Here is a 23,945-nt window from a genome sequence, read left to right on the forward strand (position 1 = left end):
TAGAAGACTAATTTATCTGGTATTTTAGAAGAATTTAAAGCTACATTTCCAGGTCCTTTACATTTTAAAACATCACTTTCTCCCTCACCTCCCTTAACTTCTGTTTTTAGGTACGAGTGAAATTCACAGTTGATGATCACAGTCATTACCTTTTTACACCATGTATTCTAACTCAGTGGGTTCTTGGTTTATTCAGATATGATTTAGCAGGTGGTAAGTCACTTATTTGGTTTTCATTGATAAAGCAGTTCTAAAATGTTGTAAATTATTATTGATGTCAGTCTTACTGTTGACTCCACATGCAACTTGTTCACATATGGTACTCTTTCTTAACTGTGCACTGCCTGTAACTCAGTAGAGGGAAAAAACGCCTAACAGTTCATTCCATAACATATAGTAAACAAGTTTAAAAAACTCCAGTGGTGTTTTGAAATGTGTGGGAGCTATTTATAGATTAAGAGAAATAGTAGGTTGAGGCTGCATTCTCTACTATGGGAACTTGAAGTGTACCCCCTAATAACCACCATTTTTTTCTGTTTTTTTTTGGGGGGGTTGGGTTGTGGGTTTTTTGAGCATATGTCTTGTCTTCTGTATTCCCAGAGACTTGCCTGTCATGCTTGGTTTTTTTATACCTGGTTGTATAAACCTGGTGAGGTGACTGTGGAACTATAACTAATACATGTCATCTATGACCTACTTAACAAAAGAAGAGTGTAACCACCCTTAAACATCTACAAAACACCTAGAAAACTCTCTCGTCTGTGTAAAAGTTAACAAATATCTGTATAGGAGCATAAATATTCTCACAATTTGGGAATGCTTGATAATTACAGTCTAGTCTGGAAGTTCTTTCCTTAACTTTGGAAATGGTGAAATTTATAAAGGTATTCAGTGTTGCGTGCTTTTCCAGATAGACAGCATAGGCTTTTTTCTAATCTTTTTTTTGTGTCTGAAATTGCTATTATTACTAGATCATGAGCAATTACTCCTTATTGTGTTTTAGCTCTTACGTTATTTAAAGCATTACATAGAGGGCTGCTTAAGGAGTATAAAAGCGATAAGAATGTTGTGCTTGCTTTCCATTTATTTTCTGGGATCATCAGATGGTATAAATGTAGCTTGAATGAGGTCAGAAAAACTACATTGATCATCACTGAATGCGTAATCTCAGCCCATTCAAGGACTCCTTTGCCATATCTGAAGGTGACATTTGCATACTCTCTTTCATATGAACAATATGGCATGTCATCTTAGATTTGCGAAGAATATTGTGGCTTTTTATTCTCTAGGGGCATTTTGGAATACAGACTGTTTTGGGTATTTATTGTTATTTTAGTATTTGTTATCAGTCTTTCTCTTCTCCTTTAAAACAGTCTCCTGTGTTTTCTTGTTTTCATTGCCTGGAATTTTGTCTTTTGATTTTTACTTTGAGTGCAACACCTTCTTCATTTTCATTAGAATGCTGGCACTAAACTGGAGAACTTGTTTAATAGAATGCGTTTAATTTTATCTTGTAATGATGCATAAAGATATTATTAAAAACCACTTCATGTTTACTTTTTCTCTTATTTCCTCCTTACTGATGCTCTCCTGCTGGTATGTAATTTCACTTACTCATTTTCAATCTCATATTTTGAAATGGAAAATTTGAGAAATGTAAAATTTATTATAAATATATGAAGTTAAATTTCTCCTTAAATTTTGTAGGATCATCAATACAAACTGCAGACTATGTATTGGAAATTGTTGCTTATGAAGCACATCGTTTGTTCCGTGACAAAATTGTTGGCATGAAAGAAATTAATGTATTTGATAATATTTTGATGAAAGTGTTTCAAGGTGATTGGGGCTCAGATGCTCTGGACAATATGTCAGGTAAACCATTTAAGGCATACTACACAAACTTGAAACATCTGTTTAGGAACTGCCTAATCAAATCAGTGTGATCAAGTCAGATAGCATATGAGCTGAACGCCTAAACTTTCAAATGTTTCCTTTTATTTTCACAGATATCTTCTACGTAACTTGGGGAGCTTGTCAAGAGGCATTCATCACACCAGGACAGGCACTACCACCACATGGGAGGCCACTTGGCAGACTAAACTCAACAGACCTGAAAGATATTATTCAAAAAGTGAGACAAGACTAAAGAATATACACATCAAGGGTTCACGGCAATTATTCTAGACGTTTTTTTTGCAGGAAGTAACATGCAAGCACCAGGTTTGGGATGGGGTCTGCTTCTTATTCAAGGAATCATCTTTTGCATTTGCTCAAGTGAGGAAAGGTTTCTGATGCTGTGTGGCAGGCAGTAGGAAGTATCATGTAGGAAGGTTATTTTAGTGAAAGGGCATCAGTCACGTTTTTTGGTGATTTACAACAGTTTGATAAAAAACATTTTGAGAAACATTGATGTGCATATAAGTTTGTGTATAGTTTGAGTACCAAAGTGTTTTATTAATTGTTTACTTTCTGAATTTGTAAATTGCTAAATGTAATTTTTATTTGAAGAAATACGAGTGGATTGTTTGGAGATTTGGCATGCTTTTAAACAGAAAAGTACCAAAAATGAGCTTGATGAGGAAATGCAAGCATGTTAATTCTGCTAGGCTAGTAGTGTTTGATGGAGTGCTCTTGTAGATGGGAAACTACTCCCTCTCCTTAACTGCCGACTTGTAACTTATAGACTATATGGGAAATGATAAAGTTCAATAGCCTCAGTAATCAGAGTTTGTTCTTTTTTTCTGACTACACAATTACATTGGGCTTCAAAGATGAGGTTTTATTAAGTATAACAAGGCCAGAAATTAATCTTAGGATCTGTTATTAAGTGTGTTTCACTAGTAAATTCCATAATCTGCAATTAGGCAGCAATTAGCTGCCTAAAACACTCTTCTAAATTATGTATTAACTGATCTATAGTCAGAGACACAGCTCAGACTTTGTTCTGGTCCATTATTTAATTTTAATGAATTCAGTGGTAGATTTCTATTTCAATATATCAAAGACTTCTAGGGTATCCTGGTGCTGGGGGTAGTGTAATCTGTTCATTACTGGTAAAGGGCATGTGAGGTATCTAAATTCTGTCACATAAATCATTTATTTGTAATGAATACCAGCGTGACCTCTTAAGCTTTCAAGCCCTTCTTTTCTAAACTTTTAAAAGTTGGATGCTTTCATATCGTACTGCTTTTATTTATTATTAGTGAACACACTTCTTTTTTTGTCTTTTTTAATAGGGTATTATTCATTATGGGCGAGACAAAAAAGAGGTGGAGATTTTATTGTTCCAAGAAGTCCTCAGTTATATGTCTAAAGTGGACAGAGTGCTAAGTTTTCCTGGAGGATCGCTTCTTTTGGCAGGACGGAGTGGTGTAGGTCGGCGAACAGTTACCTCTTTAGTTAGTCACATGCATGGAGCTGTTCTGATTACTCCCAAAATTTCCAGAGGCTATGAGCTGAAGCAGTTCAAAAATGATCTTAAACATGTAAGTCACTCAGTGTCTTCCACTTTGTAGTGTTGTAGGCGTGTATTAAAAAAACATAAAAGAATATGGGAATTTTGAAGGACACAAAAATGTTGTGTGAAGAGATATTTAAAGAAAAGCAAAATCAACAGTCTAAATGAAACAAGTAGATTTTTAGGAGTTCTCGGTGTCTAGATGTGTATAGTGTCCTTTAGAGTAATTACCCAAAACTTACCAGAGCTGTTTTTATGAGTATTGTGGACTTCATAAATTCTAAGTTTGTGTGAATACTGGAGGAGGTTTTTTTTATGTATATCTTTTCACATTTGTGTTTGTTTTATTTTCTCTGTACTATGGTCGGACAGTGATTCAGTAGCTGAATCAAGTAAAATTTTAGTGATTGATGAAAGTGTACATATTATTTAAAAACGTGCAAACCTTGAATCAGGAGTTTCCCAGTACCTTCAGCAATGCTAAAGAAAATTCTGTATCTATGCCCACACACAAGAGCGATACAACTCTATAATTGAGTTGCATCTGGAACATAAACATACTTTATGGAAGAGTCTGTTTGAATTATTGTTTTCATTACCAAGCTGTACATCTAGGTAGAATATTCTTTATATTTGGTATCTCATATAATTGAATCACCTAGTAATCTTTCGTAAATACATAATAGTGTAGACGCTGTGGAGAAAATATGTATGTAATACATAATCAAGGAAAGATTATCATCCTCTTATGAACAATACATACATTCCATATGCAGAGATTTAAATGTCTCCCCTACTTCTAGGTGATGGAGCTTGCGGGCATTGAAGCACAGCAGGTGGTATTGCTGCTCGAAGACTATCAGTTTGTTCATTCCACATTTCTTGAGATGATCAACAGTTTACTGTCTTCAGGTGAGACAAGTCCAAAGAGATTATAGTACTACTTTTACCACACAGTGTTAGCTCAATGAGAGAGAATTAGATGATGTTTTCTAACTTTATGTCCATACCAGAAGTGTTAGTTAGCTTTCTACACTGTTTTAGCTAGAGTGCTTGTACATGAGAAACTGACTTGAAGTTCACTTAGCTATCCTTTAAGCCACCCTACAGTACGGGTGCTCTCAAGTCCTCAAAGTTGAAAGTAACTTATTTCAAAGGAGTTCTTTATACTAGTGTAACAAAATAATAATGTTTTCTACTCTACAGCTTCCCTTTTCTAAGAAAATTCAAATTGAGAGGTGTCCCAATGTTTTGTAAGATTTTATAGACTGAGACCTTTACTTACATGAACACCAGCAAAGCCCACTTTTCTTAAAGTAATGAGGTGATAAATAATAATAATAAATAACAAAAGTGACTTTATTTTGTTATCTAGTTTTGTTCCTCCATCAGAGAGATCATTGAAGGACTGAGTCTAACTAATTACATGTTTTTTGGAATTGCAGTAATTTAAGAGCTGATGGATAAGAGCACCAGATTCTCCTGTCTTCTGGGTGCAAATCCAAGTCTCCTTACAGTATCAGATTCTTGTCATCTAGTATTAAACCTCTGTGTCTGAGGACCTAGATAACTACTTTCTTTCATGTTTCTGTTTTCTGGTATATGACAAAGCCTGGTTTGATTTGTTTTGTATGCAGTATTGGATCACTGTCTTCGGGTAGATTTGGCTTAGTTTTTGAAGTGTATTTCAGTAATATAAACAAAGTATGCTGTTTAAATTAAACGGAATCACTATAATTTGGTTTTTGTTTTCACGATACCATGAAAAGAATAATGAAGTACAGGGGATGATACTCATGAAAGTAAGGAGGTGACTCTATACAGAGGATTCAAAGGAATTTGAAGAATTACATTGTATTTGATCTGACATTTTAAATGCATTCTTGAAATAGGAGAAGTTCCTGGGCTATATAAAACAGAAGAATTAGAACCATTGCTGTCTCCTCTGAAGGATCAAGCTTCACAAGATGGATTTACAGGACCAATTTTCAACTATTTCACATACCGTATGTGAACAGAATTATAAGTTATAATTTATTACAAAGTTACAAAAGGGGTATAATAATGGACCAATTTCTAACATGGTTCTTGTTTTGTGTGCATTTTTAACTTCCAGTTAGTTATTAAAAACCAGGGAGGAATAATAATTACAGTGCGATATTTGAGGGCACAAAACCCTCAGCTTAAAATTCATTCTTCTGTCTGAAATTTTGTACCCATGAGTATTCTACAAATCTATTGTGAAATCTGCTGTTGAAAGAAATTAGAAGGAAGAAACCATTGTTTACTGGTTTATTTAGCATATATATCTGGTAACAGAGTTGTCTTCTATTCGTCAGTTATACCTACAAATCCCTTTGGATTCTGAGTAATCATGAACAAATTTACAGATAGGTTTCTTAATTATTTGTTTTTCTTCCTTGGACTGACAAGATTACATAGTTTACAAATAAACAGAAGAACGTCACTGAAAGAATAGAGATGTTGGCAGTCATACTCAAGGACTCTGGAACTACTGCTAATTGGTTCTATTGGTCTATATTGGAATGAGAATGAGAACTAGTAATATCATGGTGACAAGTGGTGTCCCTCAGGGTTGGGACCAGTACCATTTAATATTCATCAATGACATAGACAGTGGGATCAAGTGTACCCTCAGCAAGTTTGCTGATGACACCAAGCTGAGTGGTGCATTTGACACGCCTGAGGGGCAGGATGCCATCTAGAGGGACCTGGACAAGCTCGAGAAGTGGGACCATGTGAACCTCATGAGGTTCAACAAGGCCAAGTGCAGGGTCATGCACCTGGGTTGGGACAACCCCCAGGGTGAATACAGGCTGGGGGATGGGGGGATTGAAAGTAGCCCTGAGGAGAAGAACTTGGGGGTGTTGGTGGATGAAAAGCTGGACACGAGCTGACAGTGGTGCTTGCAGCCCAGAAAGCCGACCGCATTCTGGGCTGCATCAAAAGAAGCATGTCCAGCAGGTCAAGGGAGGTGATTCTGCCCCTCTACTCCACACTTGTGAGACCCACCTGGAGCCCTCAGTACAAGAAAGACATGGACCTGTTGGAGTGGGTCCAGAGGAGGGCCACGAAGATGATCAGAGGGATGGAGCACCTCTCCTATGAGGACAGGCTGAGAGAGTTGGGGTTGTTCAGGCTGGAGAAGAGAAGGCTCCAGGGAGACCTTATTGTAGCCTTTCAATACTTAAAGGGGGCCTACAGGAAAGATGGGGACAAACCTTTTAGCAGGGTCTGTTACGATAGGTCAAGGGGCAATGGTTTTAAAAACTAAAAGCAGGAAGATTTAGACTAGATGGAAGGAAGAAATTTTTTACAATGAGGGCGCTGAAACACTGGAACTCTCGTTTCCTAGAGAGGTGGTAGATGTGCCATCCCTGGAAAAATTCAAGGTCAGGTTGGGCAGGGCTCTGAGCAACCTGATCTAGTTGAAGATGTCCCTGCCCATTGCTGGGAGGTTAAACTAGGTGACCTTTAACAGTCCTTTCCAACCCAAAGTATTCTACGATTTAAATATTGTCAGCTCTTCTAAATTAAAAAAAAAAACAACAACAAAACAATGTCATATTCATAGTGAGAATCCATGATGTCAAATTAATTTGTTTAAGTTCGGTTTCTAAACATTCCTGCCCTAGTGTGATATGGTGTAACAGTACCATTTTTTTATAAATTATGTTGTGATAAGTATTTGAAGGACAGTAAGTTATGTTGTATTTGCAATAAACTTACCATCATGTAGTCAGGTTGTTTTCTACTGAATATTTAATATGTTGCATTTTCTTAGGGATCCAACAAAATCTGCATGTTGTCTTGATCATGGATTCTACCAATTTAAATTTCACAATAAACTGTGAAAGTAATCCAGCATTTTACAAGAAATGTCAGGTTTTGTGGATGGAAACCTGGTCAGAAAACAGTATGAAAAAGGTAAATTGCATTAATTAAAAACTGTGACTTGTTTAAATTAATATCTCCAAAAAAAACCTGAGCTTTGTTGAATAAGATCAAAATATTTGAAATTGTGAAGGAATAATTGTCACTGTGCTTATTTAATCCATTTGTGCAGTCCTAGAAAGACAGAAAATTCTACAGAACATTTAAGTAATATTAGCATTGCTATTTTTGTTCTCTCTGTGTGCTGACTTGTACTATGACTCTGAACAAACACAGCATTCAAGAACAAAATACAAACAGACTGCAAGCAAAATGTTAAAGCCAATTATGCTGGTATCTGCTGTCACTAGTGTTCTTGACAGCTAGTTTAAAAATAGGTTTGATGTGTGTATATGAGTTGCTATAGATCTAAGATTACACTGTAAACCTTATGTTATTCTTGAATCTTTGTTAAGTGTTTTGCTTGATGGAATGGAGTCAGTGTGTTCTTTTTAGGATCAAAATCTGCGTATTTCAGGACGTTCACAGGGTAGGTTTGAGAAAGATATATCTTACTTCAATATGTTAAGAGATTGACAAATCTAAATCCAATACCCTGAAAGGCTGCCACAGCTTCACGGCCCCAACTTGAACCAGTGGTGAAGCCGAGCACGTATTCCCAGTAGGCACACACACAAACACACGTATACAGCACATATATACGTGTCGTTAGCCACGCAGAACAACACAAGCAGAAACCTTCACAACAAACATAAACAGCACTGTTGGCATCATCCTGTTCCTCTCTCTCAGTGGTCATAATGAAGGTCTGTTAGTGGGAAATATGTACGTGTGCAGAATGGGGATCCCCCTAGTAGCTGGGCACAGACACACAAACCCTCCAGTAATTGCCTCTGGATGCTCTGGTCTCCCCAGTTGCTGGCATCTGGATGTACAAGCTCCTGAGGCTGCAGCCCCACTCCAGCGGCTGGTGCACACTGGTCCAGTAGCCAGTGACTGGGCTTAGACACCCAGTCTGTCTGATAGCTGGCCTTCGATCTAGGATTTCCCCATTGTGTCCTGTGCAGACACATACGTGTACATGTACACACACACACAGACCCATGCAGCCACGTCCCATTTGACTCCCAGACTTCCTTCACAGTCTCTCTTAGGCAGTTGGCTTGGACCTTCTAGTCCCTGTGGCGGCCAGCTCCTGTGGGTGCCTTACCAAGCCATTGTAAGTCTTGTGCAATCTGAAATGCTCTTCCATTGAATCCCATCATGTGTCCCAACACTCCTATGTGGTAACCCCCTCAGTCTAGTTTGTAAGCTGATCTGTCCTCTTCCATTGACTCATCATGATGGGTTTCATGCCTGGACCATGGGGTTGGTTGCTCTCTTGGGAGAGCCATGGGAGCAGATGGCACAGAGTGTCCATTTCTGCCTGGGTAACCGGGGCTTCCCCACCTCCCATCATGCCTCAGTTTCAATGGCAGGTTGTACTGAAAGTTTGTTTTGGCAAAAATGTTTGGAACAGCTCTGTCCACCGTTAAAAATGTTTTTCAGAGTATTTTCACTTTCACTTCAGTAGGGTTTTTTTTTAAAGTGGAGTCTTATCATTTAGTTGTATGCCAGAAACTTTGAATATACTTATTTTATTTTTTACCATTGTACGTTGTATAGTTGCTAATATATGAAGGTAAGCCCATTCTTAGACCATGAAAAAGACTTCAAAGAATTAGACTTAGTCATTGTTTAATTCCAGTGTTGTATCTGCAGCAGTTGTACCTAAGGCTGTCTGATTTCCTGTTGAGTTGTATATCTTTTTCATCTTTGACATTTGTGGTATTGTAAGAGTTCCCTGGGAATTAATTGCTCTTTCTTACAGCCAGCAAAAGCTCCTCTGCTTGACAGAACAGGAAGTTATCAGACAGGGAAGGGCAGAATTATCTTTTTAATGCTATAAATATTCTCCAAATACCTTATTCTGAATAAACCTATCATATTCAGTCTTTTCAAATGAGAAACTAAATTGAAGCTTTGGGTTTTTATGTTAACTCAAATTTTCATTGTTTGTAATTTTCATACAAAAAATCATGTTCATTTTTTTAGATACCTGAAATGCTTCTATATGATTCAGATGAACAAGAAAAGACTGGAAAAGCACATAAGGAACTTCAGAAAAAACATTCAGGTAATATTTAAGGGGACCCACTAGTTATTATTATTAAACACTTACTCAGTTCTGTGTTGGACATCGATAATAGTATAGATAATTTGAGTATGTTTGTCCCAGCGTATTCATAGACCTTGGTATTGTTCACATGGCAGATGTTTTGCACAAGGGAACAGTAGTCTGGAACATACATCCTGGCTCATCACACCCAGTCTCTTCTGTCACAAGCAATCATGACGTATATTCAGTTTTATAAACTGATTAAGCTGCATCTTGTTTTCTTTTTTTTTCTGTGTCTTCCTTCTATGTGGATGTTATTTCACAACCTCCAAATTTTATGTTTTGAGAGCTTTTCAGTTTATATGTTTTCATTATTCTTGTCCTAGACCTGCTTATTTTAAATTAATAATTCTTTAAATCCAATTACTTTAATTTCTTGTAATGCCCCCTTTTCAGAATTATTTGTTTTTATAATAAAACTTCAAATTTAACCATTTTAAAAATAGGGTGTCAAACATAATCTAGCAGACCAGTGACAGCACTCATTTACATAATAATGCTTTTAGCCACTTTTATAAAGCATTAGTCTAAGTAGCACTTAGAAGCCATAGAGCCAACAGAGTATAAAATGGTAAGTGGTTCATTTGGGGTTTCTTGTTTGTATTGCTTTTTAATAGGCATTCCAGCCCATCAGAATAATGGCCAAATTTAGGATTTAGTGTTCATGCTACCATCCGTCTTTATCCTGGATCATGGTACTTAAACTATGCCTCAGTACTTATTAAAGACATTCATTTATACGTAGATATGTTTTAGCATTTTTTTTCTGTTGTGGGGTAATAACATTTATTTTATAGTATCTTTGAGCTTCTTTTGAGCAACTGTTAAACAAACTGAAAGACCTGGAATGTTCAGAAAAACCTTTTAGTCTACCTGTCATAGGAGACAAGGGAGAAGACATAAACACATGGACTTCCTTTCTAAAAATGTCCAACTATTTTCAAATTTAATTTCTGTGGAAATAAAGTTTATTTTATGATTAGCCCTGCTTTTCCAAACATCAATGAAATTTTTTACAGCTTTGAAACAATTTCAGTTTATTTATTTCTGAGGAATATGTATTTCAAATGTAATTACATGTTTTTTCCCTAAGAGTACTATGAAAAAAGTATATTCTTTGGGGTATTTTGAATGCCCTTAATTCATATCTCAAAAAAACATATTCTGTTGTTCTTCCTTAGTTAATGTGAGATAAGAATGAGCATGTTATTGTCCATGTAACACATTATGTTGTACAGGTGATTCTGATTTTCTGAAGTCATTTCTGGCAATCCATGAATCATGTAAAATGTATGGAGCAACGCCTAGTAGGTATATGACATTCCTTCATATATACAGTACCATCAATAACAGTAAAAGAAGAGAGATAATAAAAAGGCAGAACCACTTGCAGGTATGCATTTATAACATTTTTAACATATGGCTTTTCAAAATACTCTCACGTTTGGAAATGTCTTGTGTATTAATGGGCTGTAGCTGCTAACGTGGTTGTGTGAGGTATCCTCTGTTGGTATATGCTCATCCTGTGGTTTCAGGAGAGAAATAGTATGAATCTTAATGCACATCTCTGTTCAGATGCCTCAAAGAGTGAAGAGTGGTTTCTTGTTTTTGTTAATATTTTTCCTCGAGAATGTATCAGACTGGGTATGTTTTCTTAGAAGAGTAGAAAGTACTTGAAAGCACTTTAGATTTTTTCACCCATATGTACTGGAATTGTGTTGCAAACAACCCGTCATCTTTCCATCAATTTAAATTTTGCCTCTGCTTGTATAAATTTTCCCCATGTAGCTCCATATTCCACCCCTTTCTTTATATCTCTACAGCAACGTTCTGCTTTGTGTGTTTCTTGTGTCCTTCTAGTTCAACAAGATGTTATCTCATGGTGCTCTTGTGTAGCTTTGGCCAAGATTCCCTCTGTTGTGATTTTGTCTCAATTTTTGTTTTGGAATTGATTTCAAATTCCTTCTCCACACATCAGACTTTTAGACAATTCTAGACCAAATGCAGTTCACCTCACAGATGTCACTTTACTCCTGTTCCGTACATATAACATGCTTATTTTTGAAACACATTTGTTATCTCTCCAGTCATACTTCCTTCCCTCCCTGCTCCCACCAGTATATTTTTGGAAAGATCTGTATGATCCTTTAGGACATGTAACTTTTGTCTTTACCCTTCCTTCTTTTTCAGCTCCTTTTCCCAGTGACCCTTGCTGCTATTCCTAAACCACACTTGCAAAGCTGTGTTTCTTCTTAAAGCATCTGTCAAAACCAAATGACTTCTTTGCCTCTTATTCTAAACTGTTTTTATTCTGCCTGACAATATTTTTCCATTACTGTAGTAAGCAATTTAAGAAGATTTACGTTTGTAATGATAGAAATTGCTTTTTTATTTATTTAGAATGTAGCTGTGGTTTGCTTTTGACAAACACTCATTTAGTTGTTAAATGCTCTGGTTAAATAAAAATAATGATTTACATGAAAATTAGAGATGTGTATCCTAAATCAAAACATCTTCCAGGTAATATTTTTTTCCAAATTTATCTTGAAAGAATTCTGTTACCTGGTTACTGTAGAATAAATAATTTAGAAAGTGTGAAGAAAGAAAATAGTCAATCTGAAGCATAATTGAAGCTTTGCTTTATGTATATCTATGTTCTTTAGAGAATGTAAAAATATGCAGAAATAGGATAATCTGATTTGTTTCCATTTGTTTAATTTTGATAGATTTGCTTTTAGAGGAGATATAATTATATGGAGTTAATATCAGTTAATTGAAATGCTATTGAATTAATGAGAAAAAGATTATGTACTAGTTGCTGGTCCATTAAAAGTTTGTTATTTTGCGAATTTTGTTTTCAGCTTTTTTGATGTAGTAATACGTCTTATGGCGACACATCTAGAAGTGTCAAATCTCATTTTGGGGTTAAATAGTACTAACAAAATGTAAATAAATATCGAGAAAATGTGGAACATAAATTAAAAAAATTAAGAATATTAGTCTACATCGCTCTTAGTTTGTGCACACTGTTTGTAACCAACCTTCATTTAAATCCGTTGAAAATTCATTGCTAAATAACTGCTTATTATAAACCTTTATAGGCAGGTGTTTCAAAGCTGAATGAAGCTAAAGCCCTGGTAGATGAACTGAACAGAAAAGCTGGAGAACAAAGCATTTTACTCAAAACGAAGCAGGATGAGGCTGATGCTGCACTTCAAGAAATTACAGTATCTATGCAGGTATTGTATACAATCACAACAAAAGTGGAAAAAAAAGAGATGCTTTTGTATTTTTGGTATCCATAACTGCCTGTGATTTGTATCCTTTTCAAGGGTTACAAAACCTGATGCTTTTACAATAATTTTCGTAAGGGAATGGATAAGCCCTGAGGCTTGAATAAACTTTGAGCAGGACAGAGTACCGTATTTGAACTGATTGAGTAGGAAAAGATCAGTGCAAGTTTTTCACCTGAGCCGTATTTACTGCTCTAGTTTAGTCTGAAAGTTTTCCTAGAACATCATAAATCCAAACTGATCCATTTTATGTTTATTATAGATAGAAAAATAAACAAACAAACAAAACCAACCAAACAAACAACTGACAAGTAGCAGTATTTTAAGTAACAAATACCAGGAATTAAATTTGTGGACTGTTAGAAAGTATGTATTTCATGAGATCCGATCCTCTGAAGTTAACCTCAAAGAAGGTTAAATAATATCTGTGTGTTCATCACTCCTTGAATTTTTATTCTTCAGCTCAGAGGTAGACCTTCTGTTTTTTGAGGAGGCAGTTTTCTTTAGTAGTGTTTTCTCAGTTAAATGAAATCATTGTGCAGAAAATGGATCTCTACGTTGACACTTTCAGAAATCATAAATGTAGGATAAGCCGTAATGAATCTGCTGTCACTGCACTGTTTGTTTTGTCACTGGTTTAGTCTGATCGATCTGACGGAAACTTAAATAAAGAAGCTGAACGACAAAGACATTCTCTGTATGCAGTAAAGTAGATGCTTGCTTTTTCAAACCATTTGGTTCACAGTGCTTTAAAGGTGCATTGCTTCCCATTTTTATAAGTCTACTTCCATTGGCAATTTTTAAGACTTTTAGGCTCTATCTGCCTACTGTACATGAATTTAAATAATGATGATTGGCTTGGTGTGTTCACTGCTGGCCTCAAAGAATTTGTTATGCCATTTTCCCCGATTTCTGTTTTAGATCTCTCTGCTGCTGTCCAGTAGAGTTACAGGTTGTGTGGGTAACACACGTTACTTTGTAGGACAAAATCAAAGAATAGGCCAAAAGCAATGAAACATGATGGGCCCACTGACATCAGAAGAATTACAGAAGAATTCTGATTATTTAGATTAGCATAAAGTATAGGTGCCCTCTAACATTTTAATGTCACTTCAAATGTTCTAGTTTATGTAAGAGAGAGGGCTCTAATACATACAGACTCTTTTAATCTTCTTTCAGAGCAAGGCTTTTGACCTACAACTGAATTTTAAGGTTTTCTTATTCAGACCTGTCATTCAGTACATGTACATTTGCATGAAATGTCTGATCTAGTTTTATGTGGTTAATGTTTTATGGATTTGAATGTAATCTTCAGTGACATGCTGTTCTATAGCTTGGGTTAAGCGCTCAGAAAGATTATTATTAATCTCAAGGTTTTTTCTGCTTGTATACATGTGTTACCTTCGGCTCCAAGTTTAACTCGGCTCAACAACTGCTGGTTATAATAATGTGTTATATACAGGAAAATATATAAAAACGTAAACTCTGGGCTTGGTTGTCTTGTATCTTTTAGGTGAACTGAGCCTAGAATATTATTGTAATTATTTGTTTTGTAACTGGTATTGGTGGTCCCTGTTTCATTGGGGTTTTTTTTGTAAACTTTAGGATATGTAAGGTCCTTTTTGTTGTTGTTTCGTGTAGTAGATATTTATTGTTGTACTGAAGTGCTTAGGGATTCTGGAGATGGCCAATAGCTGCCGTATGGCAGGCACACATCACACACATCCAGGAAAAAAAAAAAGATGCAAACCCAAACAGCTTGTAATATATATGTAGGACATAAGACAGGTAACCTTACAGACACAAATTTACAAGTAAATAATGTATTAGTATTTTTAGGCTAATAGGCTTTAGTTCCAACACAACTGCTGCTTTTATAAATGTTGTAGAAAAGGAGAGTTTTAGTGGTATCATGAAGGAAATAGAAATATGAACAGCTACAAATACAATGGTAGGAAGCTACTACTTTCAAATGTAGTAAGAATGTTACAGAGGCTGCCACTCTTACCCTTTTAGAGGAGTACTGACATCTTGATAAGGAATGGGAAATCAGAAGCAAGGAAAAAAGGTCATAATGACCCTCAAAACCAGAGGTACAGATCTTGTCTGTGGTAAAGAAAGGGAAGGAGACACAGCGAAAGCTAAGTAATATAATAATTTAGCTACATAAATATAAGCTTAAGCCAAATGCTTATGTATTTTATTGAATCAACCTGTCTAGTATCAAATAGTCTCAGATGTTTTATTGTAATCGATATTGTGGAAATTATATTATAATCAAGACTAAAAGAAATAAGACACCTAAAGGAATAAAGTCTGTGTAAATTTGAAAACTAAAGGTATTGGTTTTTTTCTTAGAGTGCAAGTGAGCGAAAAACAGAAATGGAAAAAATAAAACACCGGATAGCAGAAGAGGCTGCAGAAATAGAAGAAAGAAAAAGAAAAATTGAAGATGAACTAAAGGAGGTTCAGGTAAGAGATGAGAAGGACAAGTAATGTTTTACACTGTGATTTTATTTGACTTACTCAAGTACTGCCATGCAAAATGGTTCTGCAAAATTCATCCCTGCATTTCTTAAATTTTGCTCTAAGTTATTTTGGTATTAAAACTTTTATGCATAGAAAACAGTATTCTATTTGTCAGATTTAGATTGTCATTTTGGCGTTTGTGTTCTATTAGATCTTAACTACAGAAAGAATTTTCAGGCCAAATCTTTCCTCCAGTTGCTATTTCTGTGCTGCCATTGTCTACAGCTGGGTTCTGCAAATCTTATGGAATATTTTTCAATTACTAATATCTTACATAGACTAACTACATTACTCCGCCTTGGTCAAACTGGAGTATCATAGGGCTTGGTACTATTCAGTTCAATGGAAATAGTTTAATTACAGATAATTTCCAGTTATTACTAAATTCCGAAAATTATATATCCTAATGGCACTGTAGCAAACTGCTTGCTCAAGAGACCTTATAGCCATTAAGCATCAGGTTTTTTGAGAAGTATGTGTATTCAGTCATTGCTTTTAGTCTCTGTCTTTCATCCCATCCGTTTTAAAATTGTACTAAAGAATAAGGAAAAAGTACAGCAACTTAATTTTTTCCCTGTTAAATATCACAGGTGCCAAGGAATTATATCCTTGTATTGAAAGTGACATAGAACTGCAGGAGTAGCGTAAATCCCTTTCTGTGGTCTTTGATAAATATGAAGGATGTGCAAAGTGTGCAGAGTCTTTAATGATAGTCTTTAACTTTCTTCTGTTTTCTTATCATTTTGTTGCTTTATTGATAAGGGCGAAGGCTGTCTGGATTTGTTTAGCTACTGAAAAAAAAAAAGCTTTTGTGACCTGTACTTCTACATATCTTTACAAAGATATCCTCAGGCATGCCTAAAAATAATAATTAGCACCATTATTAAAAAATAGCTGTATAACAATGAACTTTTAAGCAATGAAAGAGCAAAAAACATGATTGATACTAATATCTATATAATGGTTGTGAGTTACAGTGCTGAATAAAAAGTTAGGGAATGTCAGGATTATAATATGATGTTTTATATGGAAATATATCTATTATCAATAAACACATGACAATTTTTAAATAACTTGTGCACTTGAATAGCTATCAATGGCAGTTGGTTAAGTAATAAAATATGCAAAAAGAACAAGAAATTGTATGAAAACTGAAATGGCAAATGTTCAGTTTCATGTATCCTCATGTCTTTTTAAAATGTGCCTTTGTTTTAAGCCACTGGTTAATGAAGCTAAATTAGCAGTTGGAAATATAAAGCCAGAGTCTTTGTCAGAAATCCGGTCACTACGGATGCCCCCTGACATAATCAGAGACATACTAGAAGGAGTTTTACGGCTGATGGGGATTTTTGATACATCATGGGTGAGCATGAAGAGGTGAGGATTTTATTCAAGCTTTAAACTTAGAAAGTATTTCATATTGTAAATTACTGTTTATTATATTCAGGAGTAATGTGTTCTTTGGAAATAACCCCTTTAACATTTGTTTCTTCTTTACTTAGTTATTTAATTCTTTTTACAGTTTCTTGGCCAAAAGAGGTGTGAGGGAGGACATAGCAACCTTTGATGCCCGTAATATTCCAAAAGAAATACGAGAGAGTGTTGAAGAACTTCTTTCTAAAAACAGAACATCTTTTGATCCAAAGGTAATTCCTGATTGCATTATGTAAAATGAAAAAAGACAAAAAGAAAAAAGACATGATTGTCTGACTTGCTAACGTATTTGTTAAAATGAACGTAAATTAGAGAAAAAGTGATGAATTCTCCTCACAGAATTTGTCAATATAAAGAGATAAAAGCGGAGATTACTATTTTGCGTACTGTCTCTAACAGTGAGAATTTTGTTGGTGACTGAGGAGCTGGTGGGATGAGAAGTCTTTATGGAGCCAAGATCCTAGAGATTTTTGTCACTGGTGTAAATTAGAACTCAGATCAAGGAATTCTAACTGGCTCCTTCTGGCCTCCTTGTAGCAGTAAGAGTCGTAACAGTACACTTAATTAAAAAAGGGAGAATAATCATGGTTAAATTTATGGGTGATATTTGAGAATTGCTTTGGCAGTAGCTATAAAAATGGATTCTTAAATACTAGTTCCTTATTTTTAAAAGGAAACTTTTAGTTCCCTGAGAAGGAACACACTGATAAATTATGCATTAATTTAAAACTTCTTAACTTCAGTGAAGCTTCATAGTTGTAAAGACACTCATTATTTTTTTTACACGGATTGATGGCCTACAATATAATCTCTTAGCAACAATTTAAAAGATCAGTTCAGTAGAGGAGCTGGCTAATTGGCATATTTAATTTGATAACTCGTAAATCTGTTGCAGTTATTTTTCCTGTATTTATCTCATCTGCATTACACTTCAAGGACTTTCTTGTAACTGTTGCTGATTTTTTCAGAATGCTAAACGAGCCAGTGCTGCAGCTGCTCCATTAGCAGCTTGGGTGAATGCCAATGTCCAGTATTCCCATGTCCTAGAACGGATTCAGCCTTTGGAAAAAGAAAAGGCTGGCTTGGAAGCGTAAGTTAGACAATGTTAGAAAATAAATGTTCGTAATTCCAATAGTGGTGGGTGAAACTAAAGTTGCCAAGGAGGAATTGAAGTTTATTAAAAACAAAAGATATAAGAAACCGTACCTTATCCATAGGTAATAAAAGGTTCATGCTGAGACAGAAAAAGAGCAATATTTTGTTTTTCCTGGAAGCCATGCCTTGGATATTTTTTGCCCAATCACAAGTTACCTGTCTCAGCTGAAATTTGTCAGGGAGAAACAAACATCTCAGATATGCTTCAGATGTATTCTGTCAGTGAACCCCATGCTATTTTATGAGATGCGTAGTTCCTTTTTTTTCAGTCATGTACCAAGCATAATCAGTTTCTCCTTAGGCTCAAAAAGATGTGACATAGTCTTATGACCATCCATAACCCGAGGAATCTATACTGATTGTTTTGCCAGGTTTTAAAATTCTGTATTGGAAGAATTTGTTCTGATCTTTAAGAATATATTTGAATGCATTTGAATAAGAATGCAAGAATGCAAAGAATTCAATTTTTAAAGCTATGTGATGAGAGGTAGTCAAAACTTTACATGTGAAAAGAGATTTTTGTTAATATAAATCACAAGAAAGAACTGTGTGTGAACTATCTCTATGTAAATGACTTTCCTGTTACATTTACTTTTTTTTTTGTTTGTTGTGGATCCGTAGTCTTAAAATAAATGTTCCATTTTTGTAGTAATCTCAAGAAAACTGAAGACAGAAAACAGAAGTTAGAAGATCTTCTGAACTCTGTTGGTCAAAAAGTATCAGAGCTGAAAGATAAGTAAGTTGGTTTTGTTTATTTCAAGATATAAATAAAAACATTGATGATTTTACAGTGTGAATAATAACATTTATCTAACCAAATGTAACTCCCTGCTCTGCAAGATATTTACGTCAGAAGTAGAGATAATTAGACTATCTATACACTCATTGGAGATAAATAAATACTGTAAGAGTACAGTTCATCTCATCGATCAGAGGAAATGCTCCTTAAAGGTACCTGCTTCTCACTACTGTCTGTGTTGGAAGCCTTCAGTGTAGACATTGTAGACATCAAAGATAAGAAGTATGCCTCTCACCTTTTAAATCTAAGGGAACTTTAATGTCTCCTTTGGACTTTGGAAAAATTCCTGTACAAGACTTCTACTGATCACAGCTCGAATAAAGGCAGTTCTGTTTCTTTTAGGATGGCCTACTTTTCTGAGAGCTAGCTAGCTAGGTACCTCCTTTTTTTCTTAGCCTCTCATCAAGTACGTGACTCACAGTGGCATGAAAATTTCTGTGGTGAACCTTTATACTTTCTCCAAATTCTGTTTAATCCAAGTCTTTTAGTTCAATGTTTCTATTATGTAGTTAATATAGGAGATACTTTACAACCCGGCACTTGTGCATATTACTAAAAGTCATATTTTGTAGTCTGCAAAAAAAAAAAAATTGGAGAATTCTTGTCATTCAGCTATATAGTGATGTCTTAGATTAACTAGATACTATATACTTGATATTACAGTTAAATATATTACTTCTAAAAGGTGGATTATTCAATGCATTAATTTAATTAAATATTAAATAAGCTAATTAGATATTAAAAATAAGAAAAATAATACCTAAACCTTTCCTGTTGTTTGAGGCACGTTCTTACTTTGTAGTAGTTTACAAAATAGCACACTGTACATTGCACTGGAGTCATCCGTGTGAATTAGCAATATTCTGACAGATTAAATTTACCAAAACGTTACGAATGTATAGTATGCCATTGAACCTGCTATTGTCCTGACTAGGTGCAGAAAAAAACTTAAGCACTTAAATCAAGTCAGTCTGTTTAAGTAGAAGAAGGAATGATTTTCAGACATTATAGTCTATATTTCAAACGTATTTTTAAATCTCACCTGTACATCTATCTAAATTTTGTTAGTTAAAAGTCTGCCAATTAGAAGCAGAAAGTATGAAAAAAAAATGTAGTTGTGTTCTTCATGAACAATAAGGGAGGAATTCCTGACAAATTCAAGTAAACTGCTTTCAAAATAACTGTCTATAAGTTTAGTGGTTCATGATAGCGATTACAAACAGTGGTTGTTTTACAGGTTCCAAAGTAGAACAACAGAAGCAGCAAAACTTGAAGCAGAACTAAGTAAAGCTCAGAAAACATTGAAAGCTGCAGAGGTACTGATAAATCAACTCGATAGGGAACACAAAAGATGGAGCACCCAGGTGAGTGAAAATTTTAATAAATATATCTTACAGCTCATAATTTGAAAATACAGTTTTTGCACTGTTAGGAGAATGTGAATTATTGCAATTCTGTATGTCTCCTAAGTGTATAGTTATTTGATTTCTCATTAGAAATAAAAGTTTTTCTTCCTTCGGAAACTTTCTTTTACTTCACTGTACAAGTTACCTTACCTATATCACATAGCTGCAGAATGTGTAAAAAGCTCCAGTATTTAATATAGAACACACACCATTCTTTGACGTTTTTCAGTCACAATAATAATGTAATTGTTATGATGGCTGAACATGTCAGCAGTTGAACCCTCCAAGTCATGATACAATCAAAAGGGACAGATTTCGGGAAAGCATTAAACAATCACAATCTTAAAACATGCCTCCTTTATGGCATCGATGTTGGAAATGCAAATGTGGACCTACCCAAAATGGTGGGTTGCTTTTGAAGTCTTCACTTATGCGTTTGAAACTTTTCTGCTTCCAAAGTAGAGAAAGCGAGCATGCCTCATTTGCTCAAATGATGTATTTGGGAGAAGCTGGCAAGCCTTTGAACATGCAAGCCCTTTTTCAGTCTGAAACAGAAAGGAAAATTTTGAGATCTATAAAAGCTGAAAATAGCTATCTCCTCCAGAAAGTGATACCAAGCTTTCTTGGGTATCTTAAAATGGGAAAAATATTCCTACTGGGAGACATGGTCTTGTCTCTCCATTGACACTGAAAAAAGCCTAAACAATTAGTTAGACTAAATGCCTGCATTTTAAAGGACCAGAGGTGAATCCTTCCTGGAGGTTGATGTGCATGATGGAAAGAAATGGAAGATTTTCCTCTGAAAGTAGCTTTACAGCTATTCCATCTGCTATAGTAAGGATTGGGTATATGTGAACTCCAAAGTTTAACACTTTTTAAAGTGATTCCTCACAGTTTTTCACTCTGGTACGTTATCCCTCTCTAGAAAGTTCAGACTATCCATTAACAGTATGCTGTAGACTGAACTGGCAGATGTAATAGTCAGGAACTCATCCTTTATAGAGGACTGTGAAAGAGCAGTATTCATCTCCCTTTAAAGTACAGAGGAAGTAATAAAAGGCTGCTTTTTTGCTTGTGTGTATCAGCTTTTTTTAAAATACCAATTTGATTAAAGTAAAAAAATGACGGTACTTTCAAACCAATTATGGCAGCCATATATTATTTTCATACACTGTATTTTTCTTCAAAATATTGGAACGTTTCAAAGCAGAGGTGATGTGTGCAAATGAATTGTTTGAAGGTATATGATAAATGTATTTTATCATGTAAGTCTGCAGTGAATCACGCTTTTAAGTATAATAGAAACATACAGTACTTAGTATCTGTCTACCTATTGTAAGCGATACTCACTAGCTGACTGTGACTAGGGTCACATATTTCTTATTTTTCTTACTATAATACTGTTTACCCAGTTGCTTATAAGTGACAAGGTGAACTGTTCATCACATTCATAGATTTTTAGTAGCTAAATTCTCAGAAACATCTGTCCGTGCTCTGGCCCAGAGCTAGCTAGGTATAGATACCCGGAATGCGAGATGAGGCAGTCTGAACTATATTCTCAATGGCAGGCAAATTTAATTCCGACTTTTTAGTAACTGATGAGAAATATTAACATAGGTTTTGTTTGCAATACACCTATACATTCTGTACTTTTTTTTAAAGGTGTCAGAGATAACAGATGAACTGGCTACGTTGCCTAAAAGAGCTCAGTTAGCAGCTGCATTTATTACTTATCTTTCTGCGGCTCCTGAGGATCAGAGGAAAACCAGCTTGGATGAATGGACCAAATCAGCAGGCCTTGAAAGTAATTTTGTGTATGTGTGTCTGTCTGTGTCTGTGTGTCTGTGTAAGTAATTAAGCTTGATTGATGAAGTGGGAAATGCCAGTGACTTCTAATAAACAGTCTCAGTTGTCTTGGTGTTCCCAAATGAAAAGTGACAACATTTTCTTGAACAATAAATACTTGTATATACAGACTACTTCTTAGGGTTATTCTATTAATTATTAAGATTATAAATACTTACAAATTCTTAAGATTTAGGTCTATAGTCCTTGCTAAAAAAGAAAGGTTTACGTGAATGAACGTGTTCACCTTAACTGTTGTAAATTTGCCAGTCCATTCTGAATGCTCCTGCTTATTCACTAATCATTTTTATCTATGTGTATTAATAACACCATTAAATATTTTTATAACATCAGCTAGTTAATAGTAATAAGTTCAAGCAATAAAATAATACATTTAAGGGAAATTTACAGACTTGCACTGCATTAGACAGTCTCCACTGTATATAGAGTGGTAAATGCTTAAAAATTATGCAGACTGTGAATACTAGCACAAACTTACACTCTTTTGTTTATCAGAGTTCGATTTACGGCGGTTCCTGTGTACAGAAAGTGAGGAGTTAGTTTGGAAAAGTGAAGGTTTACCTTCAGATGACCTTTCAATAGAAAATGCTCTTGTCATCTTGCAGGTAAATTTGTTTTTTTGTCTTGTCTTGGAAGTGTTTCAAATTCCACAAATTTCAGGAATATGGCATCTTTCTGGGATTTTGAACTGTTTCATTTCTGTTGTTTTATTAGTACCATAGAACACACGCAGAGAAACAAATTCTGATGTAACTCTGGGTATTCTGTAGTGAAATGAAAAAAACAGTTACAGAAAATACAGGCTTTTCTTTTTTGCTTTTCGAATTTTCTTTCACAGGTCGAACAGACAAAACCTGGTATCGGTCTATTCAGGCTTGAAGTATGAATAATCATTAACACCAATACAATCAGTGGAAGATTATGTACTATATATGTTCACTTTGACATATCATTTCTAATACTTTTTTTCTCAGAAAAAGGATAAGGCTATATGCAGATACCTTTCAAAACATCGATTTTAAACCCTCAGATTTCATCAGATTAGCTCTGTGATAGGATACAGAATGCCGTTCAGTTAAGTCCAGTAGCTAAGAATACTTGAGAAAAGAATGATACTACCGTGTTTCTAATGATGATTCAGTTTCATCATATAGTTTTTTATATATATAATATATAATAGGTATACATATACAATTGCACAATTATGTACATAATATTGTAGTTATAGTCATTTATTAGATCTGCTAGAAAGTAAAGCTTTAATGCTATGAGGAGAATCTCCATTTGCCACAGGTAGTTTGCTTGGATGATTGAGGATTGTATCAAATCCGTTACAACCTTTTCTCCAATTTAAATTTATCTGGCTTTATCATCTTGATATTAGACCTAGTTAGTTATTTCTCAGTTTGATTAAGAAGCTCTTCAATAAATACCATTTTGTACCCTTAAAGCTACTTATATGCTATAATAAAATCTTATTTTCAACTTTTTCCTTAGTTGAATAGATTGAGCTCTTGAAAATCTCACTGTGTGTGAAGAGCTTTTTCTAGCCCTCCCTCAGCTCAAATAATTTTCTTTTGTGTACAGTTTTTTTCAGCATCCTTTTAAAACTGGAATCGGACATGGTATTTTACCAACGTCTTTCTACAGTACAGTTTTTAAGCTTTTGTGCTCATCATCTTTTTATGCTTGAATATTGTCCGTGTTTCCCTGTCTTTCAGTTTGAGATCTGGGTAGTCACTCAGTTGGGAAAAGTAGGCCTCAGATTCTGAAAAAAAACTAACCCAAACCCTGAAAGTGTTCTTCTATGAGAGTGAAGCAGAGAATTGCTGAAAGTACACGTTTAAACCGTCAGCAAGTTTGCTGATGA

The 23,945-nt window shown here is 35.0% G+C and overlaps 1 protein-coding gene across 4 annotated transcripts in view; it reads left to right on the forward strand.

The window, feature by feature from the left end:
* Positions 1–23,945, forward strand: part of DYNC2H1 (dynein cytoplasmic 2 heavy chain 1) — a 178,235-nt gene that overhangs the window by 45,107 nt on the left and 109,183 nt on the right. For all 4 annotated transcript variants that reach the window (XM_054193142.1, XM_054193121.1, XM_054193132.1 and 1 more), the window contains 18 exons: positions 111–213; positions 1,708–1,875; positions 2,010–2,134; positions 3,240–3,488; positions 4,264–4,372; positions 5,353–5,466; positions 7,266–7,408; positions 9,470–9,551; positions 10,832–10,986; positions 12,695–12,832; positions 15,245–15,358; positions 16,632–16,792; positions 16,938–17,061; positions 17,818–17,939; positions 18,654–18,740; positions 20,041–20,167; positions 21,872–22,013; positions 22,571–22,680. In XM_054193142.1, coding sequence (XP_054049117.1) covers positions 111–213; positions 1,708–1,875; positions 2,010–2,134; positions 3,240–3,488; positions 4,264–4,372; positions 5,353–5,466; positions 7,266–7,408; positions 9,470–9,551; positions 10,832–10,986; positions 12,695–12,832; positions 15,245–15,358; positions 16,632–16,792; positions 16,938–17,061; positions 17,818–17,939; positions 18,654–18,740; positions 20,041–20,167; positions 21,872–22,013; positions 22,571–22,680 — 2,373 coding nt within the window. The remainder of the gene's footprint in view (positions 1–110; positions 214–1,707; positions 1,876–2,009; positions 2,135–3,239; positions 3,489–4,263; positions 4,373–5,352; positions 5,467–7,265; positions 7,409–9,469; positions 9,552–10,831; positions 10,987–12,694; positions 12,833–15,244; positions 15,359–16,631; positions 16,793–16,937; positions 17,062–17,817; positions 17,940–18,653; positions 18,741–20,040; positions 20,168–21,871; positions 22,014–22,570; positions 22,681–23,945) is intronic.

This window comes from Rissa tridactyla, chromosome 1, assembly GCF_028500815.1.
Source record: "Rissa tridactyla isolate bRisTri1 chromosome 1, bRisTri1.patW.cur.20221130, whole genome shotgun sequence".
NCBI classification, from domain to species: domain Eukaryota; kingdom Metazoa; phylum Chordata; class Aves; order Charadriiformes; family Laridae; genus Rissa; species Rissa tridactyla.